Source organism: Rana temporaria, chromosome 1 (genome assembly GCF_905171775.1).
Source record: "Rana temporaria chromosome 1, aRanTem1.1, whole genome shotgun sequence".
Taxonomy (NCBI): domain Eukaryota; kingdom Metazoa; phylum Chordata; class Amphibia; order Anura; family Ranidae; genus Rana; species Rana temporaria.
This window is the reverse complement of record NC_053489.1, coordinates 523,329,027-523,349,193: the sequence shown is the minus strand read 5'-3', so window position 1 is coordinate 523,349,193 and position 20,167 is coordinate 523,329,027. Positions and strand designations below refer to the sequence as shown.

The 20,167-nt window shown below is 41.2% G+C and overlaps 1 protein-coding gene across 5 annotated transcripts in view; it reads right to left on the bottom strand.

The window, feature by feature from the left end:
• Positions 1–20,167, bottom strand: part of DCLK2 (doublecortin like kinase 2) — a 162,507-nt gene that overhangs the window by 74,886 nt on the left and 67,454 nt on the right. For 4 of the 5 annotated variants that reach the window (XR_005744612.1, XR_005744618.1, XM_040331885.1 and 1 more), the window contains exons 3-5: positions 8,873–8,975; positions 8,490–8,585; positions 2,197–2,247 (exon numbers count right to left, since the gene is read on the bottom strand). Coding sequence is in view for 3 of the 5 variants with exons in the window: in XM_040331885.1 (XP_040187819.1) it covers positions 2,197–2,247; positions 8,490–8,585; positions 8,873–8,975 (250 nt within the window). In the remaining 2 variants the exon portion in view is untranslated. The remainder of the gene's footprint in view (positions 1–2,196; positions 2,248–8,489; positions 8,586–8,872; positions 8,976–20,167) is intronic. The other variant, XM_040331886.1, reaches the window with a different exon arrangement.

The window sequence follows — 20,167 nt, the reverse complement described above, 5'->3', positions numbered from 1 at the left end:
ACGTTAGAGCGAGAGCAATAATTCTAGCTCTAGACCTCCTCTGTAACTCAAAACATGCAACCTGTAGAATTTTTTAAACGTCGCCTATGGAGATTTTAAAGGGTAAAAGTTTGTCGGCATTCCATGAGCGTTGATATCAAGGGTATCAATTTACTCGGCGTAACATTATCTTTCACAATATAAAAAAAATTGGGATAACTTTACTGTTGTCTTATTTTTTAATTAAAAAAAGTGTATTTTTTCCCCAAAAAAAGTGCGCTTGTAAGACCGCTGCGTGAAAGAAAGTATTGCAACGATCGACATTTTATTCTCTAGGGTGTTAGAATAAAAAATATATATATAATGTTTGGGGGTTCTAATTAGAGGGAAGGAGATGGCAGTGAAAAATTACACATTAGAACTGGTTTTACTTGTAATGCCAACGGCCACCACCAGATGGCGCCAGGTCACAGAAGAAAGCTTGGGACTTCACAAGGCCGCAAAGCCGCGGCCTCAATTACCGGCGATCGCACGGCGGGGGAGGTGGGGCGCATGGAGACACAGGATCCTGTGCCTCCGTGGGCCCCCACCTCCCCCTCCGCGCGATCGTGCCGGGCCCGCGACCGCCGGTAATTGAGGCCTAAATTACCGGCCAGCGCGGGCACCAGGTCACAATTTCTTGTCGCAATTGCAACCTGGCGCCCAGATTTTGTCGAGCCCTGTTTTGGACAGTTTGGTGTCTTCTTGTTCCAACATGACTGTTCACCAGTGCACACAGTCAATAAAGACATGGATGAGCGAGTTTGGGTGGAGGAACTTGACTGGCCTGCACAGAGTTCTGACTTCAACCTGATAGAACACCTTTGGGGTGAATTAGAGCAGAGACTGCAAGCCGCACTCCTAAACCTTGTGGACAGCCTTCCCAGAAGAGTTGAAGCTGTTATAGCTGCAAAGGGTGGGCAAACTCAATATTGAACCCTATGGACTAAGCCTGGGATGCCATTAAAGTTTATGTGCATGTAAAGGCAGGCGTCCAATACTTTTGGTAATATAGTGTACGTAAGGTCACATAATACATACTGTATACAAAGAGTAAAAAATGTCCTTCCAAGAATACATAAAAAATGTATGCGTTAAATGAGAATTAAGTAAGTTGATTAATTTAGTTAAAAGAGATACAGTAATATAATTGTAAAGGCAGATAAAAAGGCAGCTCCTCACACTAAGGCCCCGTACACACGAGAGGATCTATCCGCTGGAATTTATCCGCGGATCGGTTTCAGCGGATAGATCCGCTGGTGTGTACGATCCAGCGGATATTTATCCGCGGATATTTTTCCGGCCGATGGATTTCCAGCGGATAAAAATTTCTTAGCATGCTAAGAAATCTATCCGCTGGAATCCAGTCCAGCGGATTAATCCGGTGGTCTGTACAGACTCACCGGATCAATCCGTCCGATTCCCTCCCTCGCATGCGTCGTAATGATTCGACGCATGCGTGGAAGTACTTATATTACAGCGTCGCGGCGACGGCGCGACACGTCACCGCGGAGGGAATTCCGCGCGGATTTTGATCTGATGGTTAGTACAACCATCAGATCAAAATCCGCCAGAGGATTTATCTGCAGAAACGGTCCGGAGGACCGTTCCCGCGGATAAATCCTCTCGTGTGTACGGGGCCTAAGAAAGCACACACTCACGTATTCCTAAATGAACATTTAATAATGAGTCACAGGACTGCCCATTGAACTGGTCATTGATTGCAGTAATTGAAAGTTTCTAGTGGGTGACAGGCAAATGCCTTGCCTTCTTTTCAGAAACTTTCCCTGTCCATAGATAGTATTTTATACAATTTTGAATACTGAGGCTGATTTCTGGAAACTGGACAGTAACAAGCAGATTTTTATATTCTACCAGTGTGCTTTTGAAAAAGAAAAGATAAAACCTGTTTGGGTTCTAAGGTCAACAACTACTTGCATTTACCCTTGTTCTCATAAATCAGCCCCATGATTTTCTTGAATATGCCAGGTAAAGCAGCCAGTAAATGGTGTAGCTGGATTAGCTGGAAAAAAAACCCACGCAATAAATGAAGAAAAGCGTGCTTGAATGATTAAGCTTAAATGCGGAGGGCAGCAAGTTTATGAAGCTAGACAGAGATGTGAATTCGCAGGCGAGTTGATAAAGCCAAGAGAGAAAGCCCCAATCTAAATGGCTCACCTGGGGACCTTGCTGTGGAATAGGCACTGGAGTAGTAGCCAGTCCTCCTTACTGCATTCATTACACAACAAAGGTAAAAACATCAAAGAGAATACATTAAATCAGCATGCTATATCTAAATATCTATTTTAAATTAACACTCAGCCATAATATCCCAATAGCTGCAGTGATTTTCTTGTTTTCTTTTTTTGGGACATACTGTAGATGAATACCGTATTTTTCGGACCATAAGGCGCACTTAAAATCCTTTCATTTTCTCAAAAATCGACAGTGCGCCTTATAATGCGGTGCGCCTAATGTATGGTTGTGCTTTCTGACCTAGACCTGATTTTATGTGGTACACGGCGCTCAAAAATCTGTTAACATGTTTTAGCATGGCCTTGGTAAGCTACAAAGCTGCACTGATTGGATTGAGCATTACGGCCATCGTAGTCAGGAGGTGTGTGCATCCATACATTAATTTTCTATACCCGCTGCCCCAAAAATGGCTCCTGTTAAGAGACATGCTTATGAAGTGGATTTCAAACTCAATGATATCAGTCACGCAGTACAACATGGAAATAGAGCAGCTGCGAGAGAATTCAACATTAATGAATCAATGGTACGGAAGTGGAGGAAGCAAGAAGATGCCCTGCGCCAGGTAAAGAAGACCAAACTGAGTTTCCGAGGGAACAAGGCGAGATGGCCACAGTTGGAGGACAAAATTGAACAGTGGGTTATTGAACAGAGAACCGCAGGTAGAAGCGTCTCTACGGTTTCTATTCGACTCAAAGCAACAGTGATAGCACGCGACATGGAGATTAAGGACTTTCGAGGAGGTCCCTCTTGGTGCTTTTGTTTCATGAAAAGGCGTAATCTCTCCATCCGCACAAGAACTACTATCTCACAGCAACTGCCAAAGGATTACGAAGAAAAGCTGGCCATTTTCCGCACCTACTGCAAGAACAAGATCAATGAAAAGAAGATCTGGCCAGAACACATCACCAACATGGACGAGGTCCCCCTTACCTTTGATATCCCCGTAAACCGTACTGTTGAGAAAACGGAGACCAGTACGGTATCTATACGCACTACAGGAAATGAGAAGTCATCCTTTACTGTAGTTCTCGGTTGCCAGGCTAATGGCCAAAAACTACCACCCATGGTAATTTTCAAGAGGAAGACTTTGCCAAAAGAAAAGTTTCCGGTTGGCGTCATTTTAAAGGCCATCTTCTCCTCGTCCATCCAGACCCAAAGGGCTGGATGGACGAGGAGAAGATGAGTGAGTGGCTGAGAGAGGTTTACGTCAAGAGACCGGATGGCTTGTTCCACAAATCTCCGTCCCTATTGATCTGTGACTCCATGCGCGCCCATCTGACCGATACTGTCAAAGCCCAAGTGAAGAAAACTAATTCTGTGCTTGCCATCATTCCGGGTGAATTAACCAAAGAACTCCAGTCGCTAGATATTGGTGTCAACAGGTCGTTTAAAGTTAAATTGCGAGCTGCGTGGGAGCATTGGATGACAGAAGGTGAACACACATTCACCAAGACAGGAAGGCAACGCCGGGCAAGTTACGCCACTATCTGTCAGTGGATCGTGGATGCCTGGGCGAAGGTATCAGTCTCCAGTGTCATCCAAACTTTCAGGAAGGCCGGAATCATCACTGAACAGCTAAGTAACAGCAACGAGACTGACTCTGATAATGATGATGATGATGATGAAAGGGGTCCAGGCATGCTTGATGCCGAAATTGCCCAACTGTTAAACTCAGACACTGAAGATGAAAAATTTGATGGATTTTTGGTAGAGGAATAAACTAAAAAAGTCAGTGTATTGTTTTGTATTTTATGTGTGTAACACTGAACAATGTTGAGAGTTATTGTGAAAGAGTTCAATAGAGTTGAATAAAGTTTGACTTATCAGAGTTTTGTGTCATTTAATGCGTGCGCCTTATAACCCGGTGCGCCTTATGTATGAAAATAAAACCGCTAGCAGTCGATCAATGATATTGCGACTTATAACACGGTGCGCCTTATGGTCCTAAAAATACGGTAAGTCTTCTGTAACCAAATAGACAGTGGATTAACTGTCCCTGTTGCTCACAGCAGCCAATGCTACTCTTTTTCACCCTGCCTCTAGGGAAGGCTAGAAATTAAAGGTTGATTTTGATTGGTTGCTATTGACAACACTGACAGGTATTTGCATAGACCCTTTAATACATGAAGCGCAATATTTTTAGATAAAGCGACATGGAAGTTACAATGGTGATAAACCATTTATCTTGAAATCCTACTAACACATACAAATCCTATTACACCCAGATAACAATATAAATAAAAAAAATCTAGAGAAAGAGATTTGTAGTGGTATTTCTTCTGATGTCATAATGCTTTGGGGACTACAACTCCCATTAACTCTAGTGGCTTACTGCTGCTCTTAAGCTGACTATACACTATACAATTTCCTTGTTCAATTTCCTTTAGTGTTACCTTAAACCATGGGCCTGTCTGATTGCTTACAAATTGATAGTGTTTAGGTTTGACCTCATATTATATGGTTTTGGTAAATCCTAAAAATCTAGGAAAATTGTACATGAAAATTGTATAATATATGGCCAACCTCAGCAAAGTCAAAACATTTATTGAAGCACCTTATCACTCCTGACTACAGCTATCCAGAGAGGAGAGATGGGATTGACTTGATGGGAACAGCCACATCATGGTGACAACTTTGTAATGCTGGAGAAAGAGGCTGCATTATGAAACTGCCAGTGCACGTTGTGACAAAGTGTGACAGCGCTATCTGAAATTTAACAGTCAGCAAACATCGGCCTTTACACAATGGAACTGTATAGAAAAGAACCCCCCCTTAAAATAATCACATTTTGTTGCTTTGCAGCCTGAAAAGACAGACACAGTTTTTGCTTTATCCAGTTGTATTTCAGTGTAACTTGTAACATCCAAGTAAAAGATATAACACAAACATGTCAGGAAAAAAAGATAGAATTACTGAGTTCGAAAAGACCACCCCCTTGTGCCAGTATTTTGTTGAACCACATTTTGCTTTAGCCCTGGTTCACACTGGGTACGATTTGGTATGATTTGAGATGCGATTTGACATGTCAAATCGCATCTCAAATCGGCGGCAATTGTCGGCAATGGCACTGTCCTAATCGGTGCGATGCTGCATCTGCGGCGCTGCACCGATTTCAAAAAGTAGTTCCTGTACTACTTTTTGCGATTTCGGGCCGCGATTTACATTGAACTCTGCACAGATGTCTCTTAAATCGCGGCCGAAATCGCAGCAAAATCGCAGCCTCAAAATCGCGGTAAAATCGAGATTTTACCGAGATTTTAAATTCGCAGCAGTGTGAACCTAGCCTCAATTGCAGTCTTTAGTCTGTTGGGGTACGTCTCTACTAACTTTGCACATCTAGACTTTGCAATATTTGCCCACTCTTCTTTGCAGAACTGCTCGAGTTCAGTTAAATTTGATGGCAACTGTTTGTGAACTGCAGTCTTTAAGCCATTCCACAGATTTTCAATGGGGTTTAAGTCTGGGCTCTGACTAGGCTATGCAAGGACATTCATCTTTTTCTCCTTCAACCACTGTGTGGTAATTTTTACTGTGTGCTTTGGGTCATTTTCATGTTGGAAGGTTAACCTTCTTCACATTGATGACTTTCTGGCAGAGGGCAGCAGATTTTCCTCAAGAATTTGATGGTATTTTGCTCCATCCATCTTTCCTTCTTTCCTGACAAGTGCTCCAGTCCCTGCTGCAGATAAACACCTCCATACCAGGTGGGTGTCATGCTTTACCACCTCCATGCTTTACTGCTATTTGGATGGTGAGCTGTATTGGATTTTTGCTAGACATATAGTTTGGTGCTGAGGCCAAATAATTCAAATTTAACCTCATCTGACCATAACACCTTTTTCCACATGTCCTCAGAATCTTCAAAGTGCGTTTCGGCAAAGCGTCAAGACTGCACGTGGCCTTTCCTGAGACGTGGCTTTTTTCTTGCAACCTTCCCATACAAGCCACATTTGTGGAGAATTTGGGATATTGTTGTCACATGCACACAATGACCACTCTGTCATAAATTCCTGCAACTGCTTCAGAGATGCTGTAGGCCTCTTGGTAGCCTTTCTGGCAAGTTTTCTCCTGGCTCTTTCATCCAGTTTGGAGTCCTGATCCAGGAAGGGTTTGTGTTGTACCAAATACCTCCCACTTCTTAATATTAGACTTCACTGTGCTTCTAGGTTTTGATAAAGACTTTGAGTTTTTTTGTATCCATCTCCTAAATTGTGCCTGTCCACAACTTTATCCGGAGAACTTTTGACAGTGCCATGCCACCCATAAATGATTGTTTGCTGCAGTTGCACAACCAGGAACTGAAATACTCCAGGGATGCTGAGCTAATCAAAATGACCACAGCTGATCACAGTTTAACGGCCAGATGGCTTTGTGTGCCATTGAGAAGGTGATTACCTACACTTGATTGAGTTTACAAGTCATTTTTAGGAGGGGAGTGATCCTTTTTCCAACTGAGTAATTCTGTTCTTGATTTTTTTTTACATTTATTCCTGACATGTTGGATCTTCACTTGGATGTTATAAATTGCACAGCTGGATACAACTAAAACGGTGTCTGTCTTCATTTCAGGCTGCAAAGCATAAGGGGTGGGGGGTAGGATTGGTTTCTATACCCAGAGTAGGTTGTACACATACTTTTTACATAATACATGAAAGAAAAAAGAGCTTTTCTACTTCAATTGCTTGCATTTTTAAATAAACTTGGACATACATTTTAAACTCAAGAACTACAACTAAGTTATTCTAAAGTAATTGGAAAATAAAATGTGAACATTGGATTTGCATTTAAATCTGAACTCTGGGCACACGAACAATAATTTAAATATATTTCCCATTATCCATCAAGGATAGAATTCCCCTTTGTGTGCAGTAAATGCCTTTGCACAACCAGATAATAATTTGTAAACGTAGCAGATACGTTTTCACTGTGCTGTATATATCCTGTGCAGAGAGCAGAGCTGTGGGATGGACCCAGCAGGTCCACCTACTTACAGACTGCCTGCAGAAAACTACAGGGGGCAGGTACAAGACCAGTCCCCCTGCACAAAGGGTGAGACTGGCCATACAATTTACAACTTTCCTTTAGGATTTACCAAAACCATATAATATGAGTTCCATAGGTGTGCACAGCCTATTGCATTAGGGTGTGCACCCCAAAGCTCAAACACACATGTGTACCTACATGCGTGTGTGTATATACATATAGGGCAGTAGGTCAATAGACAGTGTCGGTAGAGCAGTGAACAATGTCAGTTTGGCCCCTTTCAGACGTGCGGACCATATGTCCGCTTTTTCATCCATCCGTTTGCGGATGAAAAAGGGACATACATTGGTCCCTATGTGATTGCGGGTGTCAGCGGATAAACATCCGCTGACACCCGTAATCACCCGCCTCCGCAAAGATCCGATTTTACAGACGGAAGAATGTCCTATTTTTCCTTCCGCCTGCGGATCAGATGAACACGGACACACAGTCCGTGTTCATCCGATCCCCCCATAGGGGAGAGCGGAGAAAAGACAGGGCGGTCCCTGCACAGTGTGCGGAGACCGCCCTGTCATCCGACGGCTCAGCGGGGATTTACGGAGCGATCCCCGCTGAGCTAAGGACACACGGAGGCGGATCATTACCGTGTGAAAGGGCCCTAAGGCAGAGGTTGGTGTCAGTAGTTTCTTTTTTTATATATTTTTAATATTACTTTATCATTTTTTACAATATTTTTTTTTAATTATTGTTTTTTTACTATTTTATTTAGGTGCCCCATTGGTGGGTTTTGGTGAAATATCAGAGGTCAAAACAGACCCCTGATGTCTCACTTTCCAGATAGAGAAAGGGACTGAGGACAGAGATACCCCAGTCCCTTACTCTGCAGCCAAGCAGAAGGGTGGATTTGCCTAGTACAGGGTCATTAGGGTGTGCCCAGGCACACCTGGCACACCCTGTGCGCACACCTATGATGAGTTCAAACCTAAACACTTTCAATTAGTTCATATTTAAGAAAATTGTATAGTGTATGGCCAGCTTGAGAGTAGTAATGACTGGAATTTGCACAAAAGAAAAGTGCAGGCGTTGTCTCCTGCTGGATTGCTGCATAGAGCTGGACAACCAGATATAAGTAAATAAATGTGAAACAAAGTGCCTCTTGCATTAGCCCAAATTTCTACAAATCTCTTTTTTATTTATGAAGTTGAAGCTCTCATCACGTTCATTCTTCTCACCTGTAGCTGGAGATTTGCTGTGCCTTGTTGATGATGGACTTTTCGAACCAGATTGCCTTGTACCACGGGAATATGATGTTTTTAAAACACGGCATTCTGCAAAGAGAGATTGGGGATAACGTTTTTGTGGTTAAACAAATCAAAAACAAAAAAACGCAACAACACTCACCAATACCCACATGCAGGTGTTTTTCTGCCAAAGGTAACAGTCTGCAATCGCATTACTTAGGAGAAATGCAGGCATGTCACTTTGACATGGTTAGGGTAGTCAAATCATGAAAGAATGGTGGTAATTATGACAAAGGGTGGTAGCCATGACACATACCAGTAAAATCCAGCACTCATGCAAATATGATGAATGTAAAATTTGAAATGAAAATTACCACTATGATCCAGAACAAAGTCATCCTGTGCATATCGGTATTTCTCGGGTCCGCAGGCAATAAACACATCATCATCACCAAAGAAATCTTGAAGACATGTAATCTAATGAAATAAGTACAAGAAAAAAAAATATATAAATACATTTCACACACACAGATATAAGCAACAACACATTTTTTGTGTTCACAGCCATAATCATAGATACATTCCTTCATCATCATGTGTGTGTAGAATATAAGGTGACCTCTCTCTGGATCATCTCTGTTTACAATGTAGCTCAAAATGATCTATTCTGGTCTATCAGCTTTATTTAAAAAATGCAGTGTCGGTATTTAGCCTTGGATATATTCTGAAATTTAACATTGTACGACCCTGAGACTTATCTGGAATAACTGCTGATCATTTAAGTCATTTATTTATTTATATTTTTGTATGGCTTTACTGGACAGCTGTAGAGCCTCATACACACGGCCGAGGAACTCGACGGGGCAAAACACATCGTTGAGTTTGTTAGGCTGTCGAGGATCTCGGCAAACCAAATTTCTCCATTGCCGTCGAGGAAAAAGAAGACATGCTTTCTTTTTGGCTCGACGAGATCCTCGACAGTTTCCTCGTCCAAAAGTGTACACACGACCGGTTTCCTCTGCAAAAAAAACCAGCAAGTTTCTTGCTGGTTTTTGCCGAGAAACTTGGTCGTGTGTACGAGGCCTCACAGAAAGAATGATGCTGTTTGTTTCAATAAGTAATACTTTTGGAGGCCATTTTCAAAGAAAACATTCCGGGACCTTGTTTTGATTAGTTATAAATTTGACACACCAAAAGCCACTGGCTGGATTGGTTTCCCTGTGATACAACAGTGGTAAAGCCAGACACACTAGGCTGTGGTTAGCCCATCAGAATATGTGTCAAAACTTCTACCCAACAAACATAGCCTTGTGTGATAGCCTTTAACCACTTCAGTACTACACTTGCATTAACATTAATCAGTTTTCGGTGTTGTGATTCTTTGACTGACAATTACTCCGGCATACAACACTAGACCCAAAGAGATTTTTTATAATTTTTTCATTTTTCTTAGACAAATAAAGATTTCTTTTGGTTGTATTTAGAAAACACTGGGTTTTAAAAAATGTTTTTCACTGTAGAAGGGATCAAATAAACATTTTGAACAAAATACTATTTCCCAGGACAAACAACCCCAAAACTGGAGGGGTGAAATCAGAAGATGAAGCTTTCAAGGGAAAACAAGAGGCAGCAGAACAAAGGACACGTTTGATTATTAGTAAGTAATGTTTCTTTTGCTGATTTTTTTTTTTTTTACTGGAGGCTTTTACCCATAAGCGTTTCTAAAGGTACTTTCTTTGCTAGAACTTCCTCTTCTGTGTCTGCAGACGTGCGGCTCAATCCTAAACCAGGCTGTGTGCATCCATAGATACACACACACAGCTCGGCTAGCCAAGCCCCCTGCTTCCTCCTTACAGCATTTGATTAACAGCAGCAGAAGCCAGTGGCTCCTGCTGCTGCCTCAGTCCCTGTGAGTAGAGGGAGAAGGGAAAGAGAAGGTACAGCTGGGCACAGCGCTGGATTGATTGAGGAGTATTTGGGGAGGGGTTGGGCGGGGAACATGGGAACATGTTAATGAAAACATGTTTTACCTTTAGAACTACTTTAACCACTTTAGCCCTGGAAGGATTTACCTCCTTCCTGGCCGTGCCATCTTTTGTGATACGGCACTGCATTGCTTTAACTGACAAGTGCGCCGTAAGTTACGGCGGCGTAGTGTAACTGTGTCGGTGTAAGGGCGCGCAATTCAAATGGATAAGATGTGGGCGTGTTTTATGGTAATTCATCTTGACCCCACGTAAATGACGTGTTTTTTTTACGGCGCATGTGCCGTCCGTGGGGGTATCCCAGTGCGCATGCTCGAAATCACTTTGCAAATAGTCAATGCTTTCAACGTGAACGTAATTTACGCAAAGCCCTATTCGCGAACGTTTTACGCAAACAACGGAAAATTTGACGCTGGCCTGACGTCCACACTTAACATTGCGTACGCCTCATAGAGCAGGGGTAACGTTACGCCGAAAAAAGCCTAACGTAAACGAAGTGGATACAAAACATTCAGTCGTATCTTGTTTTGTGGATACAAAACCAGAACTTGCAGCAGATTTGCAGAATGTTTGCAAAAAAAATTGATCTGGAGTCATGCAATGCAAACTTGTGAAGCCTGGCAAGTCTAACAAAAGCTTAGCATGTCATTTTCAAACTTGCAGCTCAATTGCTTGCTATCTGGGTTAATGCATTCCCTTCATTAAATTAATAAACTCCCCACTAAATTCGACGCTGGCCTGACGTCCATACTTAACATTGCGTACGCCTCATAGAGCAGGGGTAACGTTACGCCGAAAAAAGCCTAACGTAAACGAAGTAAAAAAATGCGCCGGGAGGACATACGTTTGTGGATCGCCGTATCTAGCTCATTTGCATACTCTACGCGGAAATCAACAGAAGCGCCACCTAGCGGCCAGCGTAAATATGCACCTAAGATCCGACGGCGTACTAAGACGTACGCCAGTCGGATCGAGCCCACATTCAGTCGTATCTTGTTTTGTGGATACAAAACAAAGATACGATGGGGCATCGTAGAAATTACGCTGCGTATCAATAGATACGCTGGCGTAATTTCTTTGTGGATCTGGGCCAATATGTTTTACTGTTTGGTCTAATAAATATCCCCAAATAAAAAAAATAATAATTTCTTCATCAGTTTGGGACGATATATAGTCTTTTACATACTTTTGGCAACAAAAAAAAAATCACAATATTGATTGGTTTGCGCAAAAGTTATAGCGTGTGCAAAATAGGTGAACGATTTATGGCATTTTTTATTATAATTTTTTTTTATACTAGTAATGATGGGACTGTGACATTGCGGCAGACAGATCGGACAGTTTTGACACTTTTTTTGGGACCACTGACATTTATACAGTGGTCAGAGCTAAAAATAGCCACTGATTACTGTATAAATATTACTGGCAGGGAAGGGGTTAACACTAGGGGGCGATCAAGGGGTTAAATGTGTTCCCTCGCTGTGTTATTACTGTAGGGGGGGATGCGACTGCCTCGGAGAGGAGACCGATCGGTGTTCCTATATACTAGGAACACACAATCTGTCTCCTCTCCCCTGCCAAAATGTGGATTTGTGTGTTTACACACACACAGATCCTTCGTTCTGGCTCTGTCAGGAGCCATCGTGGGTGCCCGGCGGACATCGTGGCCACCGGGCACGCGCATCGGCTCCACAGTACCGTAGTGGGAGCGCGCCACCTACACCCCTTAAAGCGGCCACCATACAGCTACGGCGCTTCGTGCAGGGAAGCCATTTTGCCACCGTCAAACGACGACGGGCGGGCGACAAGCGGGTTAAAGGTCGACCCAATCTAAATTGACATTTCAGTTGTAAGTAGAGGCTGGACAGCTAAACCTTGCTGAGATTCTTGCATTCATTTTAGAGAAAATAGCAGGAGGAGAGAAAACATGCAAGTGTGGTCGGGGGAAACTTAAAACTTCCAAAGTCGAGATGTAGACTGGTTCTAAAGTCTAAAATTTATTATTTTTTACCTTCCCAGATAACAAGGATAACTTGCCACAAATTGGTGGCAGTGTGGAATTGTAAGTCTTGTTAACTTGCTGCACATTTTCACTGGCTCATAGAGCACTTGAAGCACAAGTTCCAATTGAGACTTTTCCAATTTGTAGCAAATATGCGTGGCAAGTCAGTGACCCCTGTGGTGGGATGACTATTGCACAACATAACTGAACCAGAACTTGCAGCAGATTTGCAGAATGTTTGCAAAAAAAGTTGATCTGGAGTCATGCAATGCAAACTTGTGAAGCCTAGCAAGTCTAACAAAAGCTTAGCATGTCATTTTCAATTTTGCAGCTCAATTGCTTGCTATCTGGGTTAATGCATTCCCTTCATTAAATTAATAAACTCCCCACTAACTGTAGCACAGGTGCCCCCATGGCTTGCTATGGGGCACCTGCAGAAAGAGCACCGGCAGGGGACTCCAGAAAAGGAGGTAAGGGACCACTTTGTGCAATACCACTGCATACAGCAGGTAAGTATAACCATTTTTTTTATTTTAATAAAAATAAAATAGTCTTTATCACTTTAACCGCTTAACGACCGCCGCATGTACATATACGTCGGCAGAATGGCACGGACAGGCAGAACGACGTGCCCGCACGTCGCTGCCTAGACGTGGGTCAGGGGTCCGATCGCGACCTCCCCCGGTACATATGGTGGTCGTTAATCGTATGGGAGCGATCCTGGATGAGGGGGCGGCTATTCGTTTCTAACCACCCCCTTGCGATCGCTCCCCGGAGCTGAAGAACGGGGAGAGCCGTATGTAAACACGGCTTTCCCGTGCTTCACTGTGGCGGCTGCATCGATCGTGTCATCCCTTTTATAGGGAGACACAATCAATGACATCAGACCTACAGCCACACCCCCCTACAGTTGTAAACTAGGTGAAACATAACTCCTTCAGCGCCCCCTGTGGTTAACTCCCAAACTGCAACTGTCATTTTCACAATAAACAATGCAATTTAAATGCATTTTTTGCTGTGAAAATGACAATGGTCCCAAAAATGTGTCAAAATTGTCCGAAGTGTCCGCCATAATGTCGCAGTCACGAAAAAAATCGCTGATCGCCGCCATTAGTAGTAAAAAAAATAAAATTTATAAAAATGCAATAAAACTATCCCCTATTTTGTAAACTATAAATTGTGCGCAAACCAACCGATAAACGCTTATTGCGATTTTTTTTACCAAAAATATGTAGAAGAATACGTATCGGCCTAAACTGAGGAAAAAAATGTTTTTTTTTATATATTTTTTGGGGAATATTTATTATAGAAAAAAGTAAAAAATATTGAATTTTTTTCAAAATTGTCGCTCTATTTTTGTTTATAGCACAAAAAATAAAAACCGCAGGTGATCAAATACCACCAAAAGAAAGCTCTATTTGTGGGAAGAAAAGGACGCAAATTTTGTTTCGGTACAACATTGCATGACCGCGCAATTACCAGTTAAAGCAGCGCAGTGCCAAATTGTAAAAACACCTCTGGGCATTTAGCTGCATATTGGTCCGGGGCTTAAGTGGTTAAGGCAGGGAGATCGAATTGTTATGGTATCTTGGGCATATAAGAAGCCAGGGCTGACTCAGCACACCAATGTTGCACCAATAACTAAAATATAATTTTTTCATGAAATTATCTTTTAAGAAATGTATGAACTGGAAAATTAGCAGTGCTTTACCAGAGTACTGTAATCCTTTGTGTCCTGTACAAATTATTTTTTTGTGACATATTGACAAACATTGCAAAAAAAAGGATACTATTTCTTGATATACAGCACTCATGATCATTTCCGTGGCAGCAGCAGAGAAAGGAACTGTTGAGACACCAGACATATTGTTCTAATAATATTGCTCTGAATTCCACTTTGACCAAAAAATTCACACAGGCAGCCTGCCAGCAGATTCTGAAAACAGCTGACTCAATCCAGCTGCACAATCACAGTGAATACATTAGGCAGCAGTGTATGGACTGTGTAAACGCCCCACCCCTGGGTGCCTAGCTGATCTGCCCTGCTCTTCCAACCCTTCCACTTAGCAAAGGCTTTGATGCCGTTTCAGTAAATACGAACAATACGAGCGTGGCACTGTGCGATTCTGGCTCGGCTGAAAAGCCCAAAAAAACTTCTGAAAACTGAAGTGTGACACACCCTAACATATGAGAAATATGTACAAAAGCTCGGCAGGATGTCAGGTCCTTCAGACTGAACCAAATGAATAATAGCAACTGCAGGCTTAGCTTTTCCCTAGTATCTGCTAAACAGGATGTTACAGGAAAAGCTGGGAACATATCGTCAATTTTATGACAAAAAGAAAGGAAGTCTTTAAAAATAAAAACATAGACAATAAGCTATCATTTGATCGGAATTGATTCTTTTCAATATTGGGTTATATAATGTGTATCTAGTTAAAAAAGCCTTAGGTTTATATATGTTATGTGTCTAGATATACAGTTGTGCTCATAAGTTTACATACCCTGGCAAAATTTATGATTTCTTGGCCATTTTTCAGAGAATATGAACGATAACACAAAAACGTTTCTTTCTCTCATGGTTAATGTTTGGCTGAAGCCATTTATTATCAATCAACTGTGTTTACTCTTTTTAAATCATAATCACAAGGGGAAATCTCTCTGACAGGGAATATAAAGCAACAAATAAATACATGAAAGGACAGGCGGTCCTAAATATTCCCCAAAGGAAAAAAAATCCCCAAAACTTTCTGGCTCTACAAACAATTTCTGTTTTGTGGGAAAAGTAGTAGTTCTGTAGTGTAAAGACCCTGTGGTAACCCTACCCTTACACCCATATGTAATGCTGGCCATACACTATACCAGGGGTCTCCAAACTGCGGCCAGAGGGCCAGATGTGGCCCTTTGCTAGCTTTTATCCGACCCTTGGGGCACTATTCCTCCCACTGACACCAACAATGGGGCACTATGTTTTCCAATGATACCAATGATAGGATACTATTCCTCCTACTAATACCAATAATGGAGCACTACTCCTCCTACTGACCCCCAACCCCGAGGCCCTATTTATTCTCACTGATGCTGGGCTCGGCAAATTTTCTACCCCTGCTGGCCACAATCCGGCCCTTCTAAAGTCTGAAGGACAGTAAACTGGCCCTTTATTTGAAAAAGTTTGGAGACCCCTGCACTATACGAAAAATAGACCAAACCCATTTTCGAAAAACGGACATTCGGCCATGAGAGCAAACAATAGTGCCATCATGTAATGACCGATAAATCGTTCAGTGGACATAAATATATTCATTTTTTGGTCGTTTTTTTACCTATACCTAGTGCAAACAGTTCGGACGGGAAACACATTAACCTTTCAATTTATCGATCCTTCGGCAGAAAATTTACAAAATTGTCCTTCATTTTTTCAGCTCAAAAACGTCCCGGTGATTATTGATTTTGTGCCCAATAACTGCCTGAAAAACGGATGAACTGGCCACATGACCGAATTTCAGATGATTTTTTTGTATAGTGTATTCAACTGCTTCTCCAAGGTGTCTACAGTATACTTAGGTGGCCTAAGTATACTGTAGACACCTTGGAGAAGCAGTTGAATTCTGATTAGTTGTTAAGGTCTACCACACTGCTTATGTATGTGTCCAAAACAATAAAAACAGACAAATAAAACACATTTTCTCGATATTACTAACAATGCTTCAGGAAATCTTCTCACACCTGTACCCTAAATCTTGCCTGAAATCATTACAATAAGTGCGTGATGTTGTATATTTTAATACTTAATGTGTGTACTGCTGATGTTCCTGATAGCCCAATGTATTCACTAGGGAAAAGCTGTACTTGTAAACGCTAATGAACAGGACTTCTCAGCAAACACAGAGGAAAACAGTTTAATGTTTAATATCTCTGTCAATATGTAGGCCACCATAAGGCTCATCCACAAAAGGCTTTAAAAAAAAAAGTATTTAGCATTAGAGCATTTATTCTTTCCAATGGCCAGAATTAATTATTATTCTGCCCAATAGAATTCATAAATAGTGTTGCTCACGAATATTCGTATTGCGAATATTCGGCTCGAATATGGCATATTCGAGTATTCGCGATATATTTCGAATTTCGCGGTGAATATTCGCAATTCCGAATATTCGCATTTTTTCAATTTTATTTTTAAAACAGATCACATCCTATCGACGTCTAAAAGCATTGCTGGTATGATTAGAGACCCCGGGCCGAGTAGCTAAGCTGAGGCGATCCTTTTATGTTGCCGAATTGAAAAAAAAAATTTGCGAATTTTCGCTAATGCGAATGCGAAAATGATTGCGAATTTTCGATAACTGTGGTAGGAGAACTCTGATTGTCTCTGATGCAAAAGGGGGGGGGCTTTGTGTATGTTTCTGTTATGAATATTTGTATGTTTGATATTATTTTTTTTTGTAAGAAGGAAAAAATTGCGCATACCTTAAAAAAAGGGGAGAATACAGCAGCAACTCAAAAATGTTATACTACATAAATTAATACAAGACAGAAAATGGAGTCGCTCTACAAGAATAAAAAATATGTCTAGTGACAAGACATGTGGGCAAATTATAAAATAAGCAAGCGCAAATAACTTGTGAAATACACAGTGAAACAAATATATAAAGAAATATAGTCCCAATAATAGAAAAATAATCTTTCATAAAAATGTCTTTGATATGTGAAGTGAAAAAAGTCCAAAGCATGCAGCATGAACGTGTTCAATCTTCAAGGTGTTTGATTGACAAACGGCTGTGACAGATGGATAGAGTAAAGAATCACCACCAAAGCAAAACACTTTTTATTTTCTATTGTAAAATATCACGAATATTCTGAGCCAATCAGAGTGCTCCTTCCGCATTTGCCGAATATTCGCAATTATTTTGTATTGTAAAATATCAAGAATATTCTGAGCCAATCAGAGTGCTCCTTCCGCATTTGCCGAATATTCGCAATTATTTTGTATTGTAAAATATCAAGAATATTCTGAGCCAATCAGAGTGCTCCTTCCGCATTTGCCGAATATTCGCAATTATTTTGTATTGTAAAATATCAAGAATATTCTGAGCCAATCAGAGTGCTCCTTCCGCATTTGCCGAATATTCGCAATTATTTTGTATTGTAAAATATCACGAATATTCTGAGCCAATCAGAGTGCTCCTACAGCATTTGTCGAAATTGCGCAGTAAATATCGCATTCGCATTTTGCGAAATTTCGAAAAAATATCAAGAATATTCTGAGCCAATCAGAGTGCTCCTACCGCAGTTATCGAAATTTTGCAATTATTTTCGCATTCGCAATAGCGAAAATTCGCAATCATTTCATTTCGATAAAATATCACGAATATTCGAATTTAGCGAATATATCTCGAATATTCGACTATATATTCGAGATATATCGCGAAATCGAATATGGCGTATTCTGCTCAACACTATTCATAAACACTGAAATGCTTGATGGGCCTAAACGTCTGTGCATTAATCTGGCTTTAGCCATGTTTTTTTCCCGACATGAGTAAAATGTGGTCAGAAATCCAAATGCCCTTTGTAAGACCTTATATCAAATGCTCCTTTTCTGAACAGGCCTTGAATACACCTATTGCACATGTACAGAAAACGATATATATAGAAAACATAAGTGTAAAAGGAAAAGACACCACCACCATTTCCCCACACGTTCTATCGTTACTGAAGCCTCGTACACACGACCGAGGAACTCGTCGAGTTCCTTGTTAAGGCTGTCGAGGAACTCGACAAGGCAAGTTTCTCCATTCCCGTCAAGGAAAAAGAAGACATTCTCTCTTTTTGGCTCGACGGGATCCTCGACAGTTTCCTTGTCGAAAAATGTACACACGACCGGTTTCCTCTGCAAAAAGAAAATCCCAGCAAGTTTCTTGCTGTTTTTTGACGAGAAACTCGGTCATGTGTACGAGGCCTGAGAGAAGAGACAGGAATTGAATAAACCTCTCCAGTGTGAATCCAGGCAACAATAAAAATGTTTTTAAACCTTTTCCATTTGTATTAAAAAATAAAATAAAAATTAAAAAAATGATCCTTGAAACTTCAATTCAAATGACATCAGATGTGAATCTGCTGTATATCAACTCATATGCAAACTTTATTTTCTGCATAAAATACATACATTCCTAAATATATCAGACATGTTAATTGGCTCCTCTCTAAATTGGCGCTAGTATGTGTATGCATGAACGTGAGTTAGGGTCCATATATTGTAAGCTCTTTGAGGGCAGGGACTGATGTGAATGTAGAATATTTATGTAAAATGCTGCGTACATTGTTGGCACTATATAATTTAGAAAAATTATCTTCTTTTAGTAAACTGAAATAAAATGGAAGCTTCGCAGTGGTTAGTTAATGCAGGGAAAGCGGGTCATCTTTTGTCTCTGTTCATCCAGGGGTGAAGGGCTTGTTACCCTTCAGTTCAATGCTTGGATTGAGTGTGTTGGATTGTGACAACTGTTATAGCTCAGTGTGTTCGGACACCCAACATTGATCAGTTAGACACATCCTTTACCTACTTCATACATTCATTACAAAGAGCCAAATTTGAGTAGTTCAGCATCACTGGCCCTCACTGAATGGTAGAAAGACAGCAGGATCCTTTTTCACACAGCTAAACAGAAATATGAGGCTGACACAGCTAAACTCCTTCTAAAATGCTAGTTGTCAGACTGTTTTGATCACCTCTGGTTTCAATATTCTTTGAGTTGTGTATTTGAAAGAAGCATACCTAATTACCTATCAGGAAAGTCAGAGAAAAGTCAGATGTCCTTATTTGCTCCTTGTTCTAAGTCAAGGGGAAGTGTAAAAACAAGGTCAGATGAAGAGACAGGCAACAGGCACTTTCAGGACAGCTCAGTAACGTATTTATTACAGGTACTTATATAGCACCATCAATTTATGCAGCACTTTACATATGTATAGTGTACATTCACATCAGTCCCTGCCCTCAAGGAGCTTATAGTGTCCCTAAATCACATTCATTCATACACATGCTAGGGCCAATCTAGGCAGGAGACAATTAACCTACTAGCATGTCTTTGGGGGGGTAGGAGGAAACGGGAGTACCCAGAGGAAACCCTCGCAGGCACAAGGAGAGCACGCAAACTCAATTTTCCATGTATCTATTGTGACAGGATTTTTTTTTTGCATAAATCTGCTAAAAAATATAACTTATTTAAAAGCCACCATATACCTCAAACTATACTTGAAATAGTTGTAATGCCCTAACCCAGCAAAAAGGCCCATTGTCACCTAATGAATTTCTATGCTGGATGCATTGTGTAAAATAATAAAGTTGCTTAATTTTTACCTTGCCATAAGTATTTTCAACATGGGCACATGACTGCAATTCTTTTGCATATCATTATGCTGTGTGCCTGGGAGTGTAACAGAGCATCCCTTATGTCACTGCCGGAAGTGATCTATGCCTGCGGGGATGTGTATTTCCATAGCAACTCAATGCCAGCTCTAACAACTGCACCTAAACAATTACAGCTCATGTGCCCCTCACAAAGCCTCAAAGTGCCCTGCTCTTTTTGCATGCATGATGAAGTAATGTAGCTTCTGGGTGCCGGAAACGCCTGGAGGATTAGCCTTTGGACAGTGGCTGAATAGTGTTGTCAGACTGGCATTGT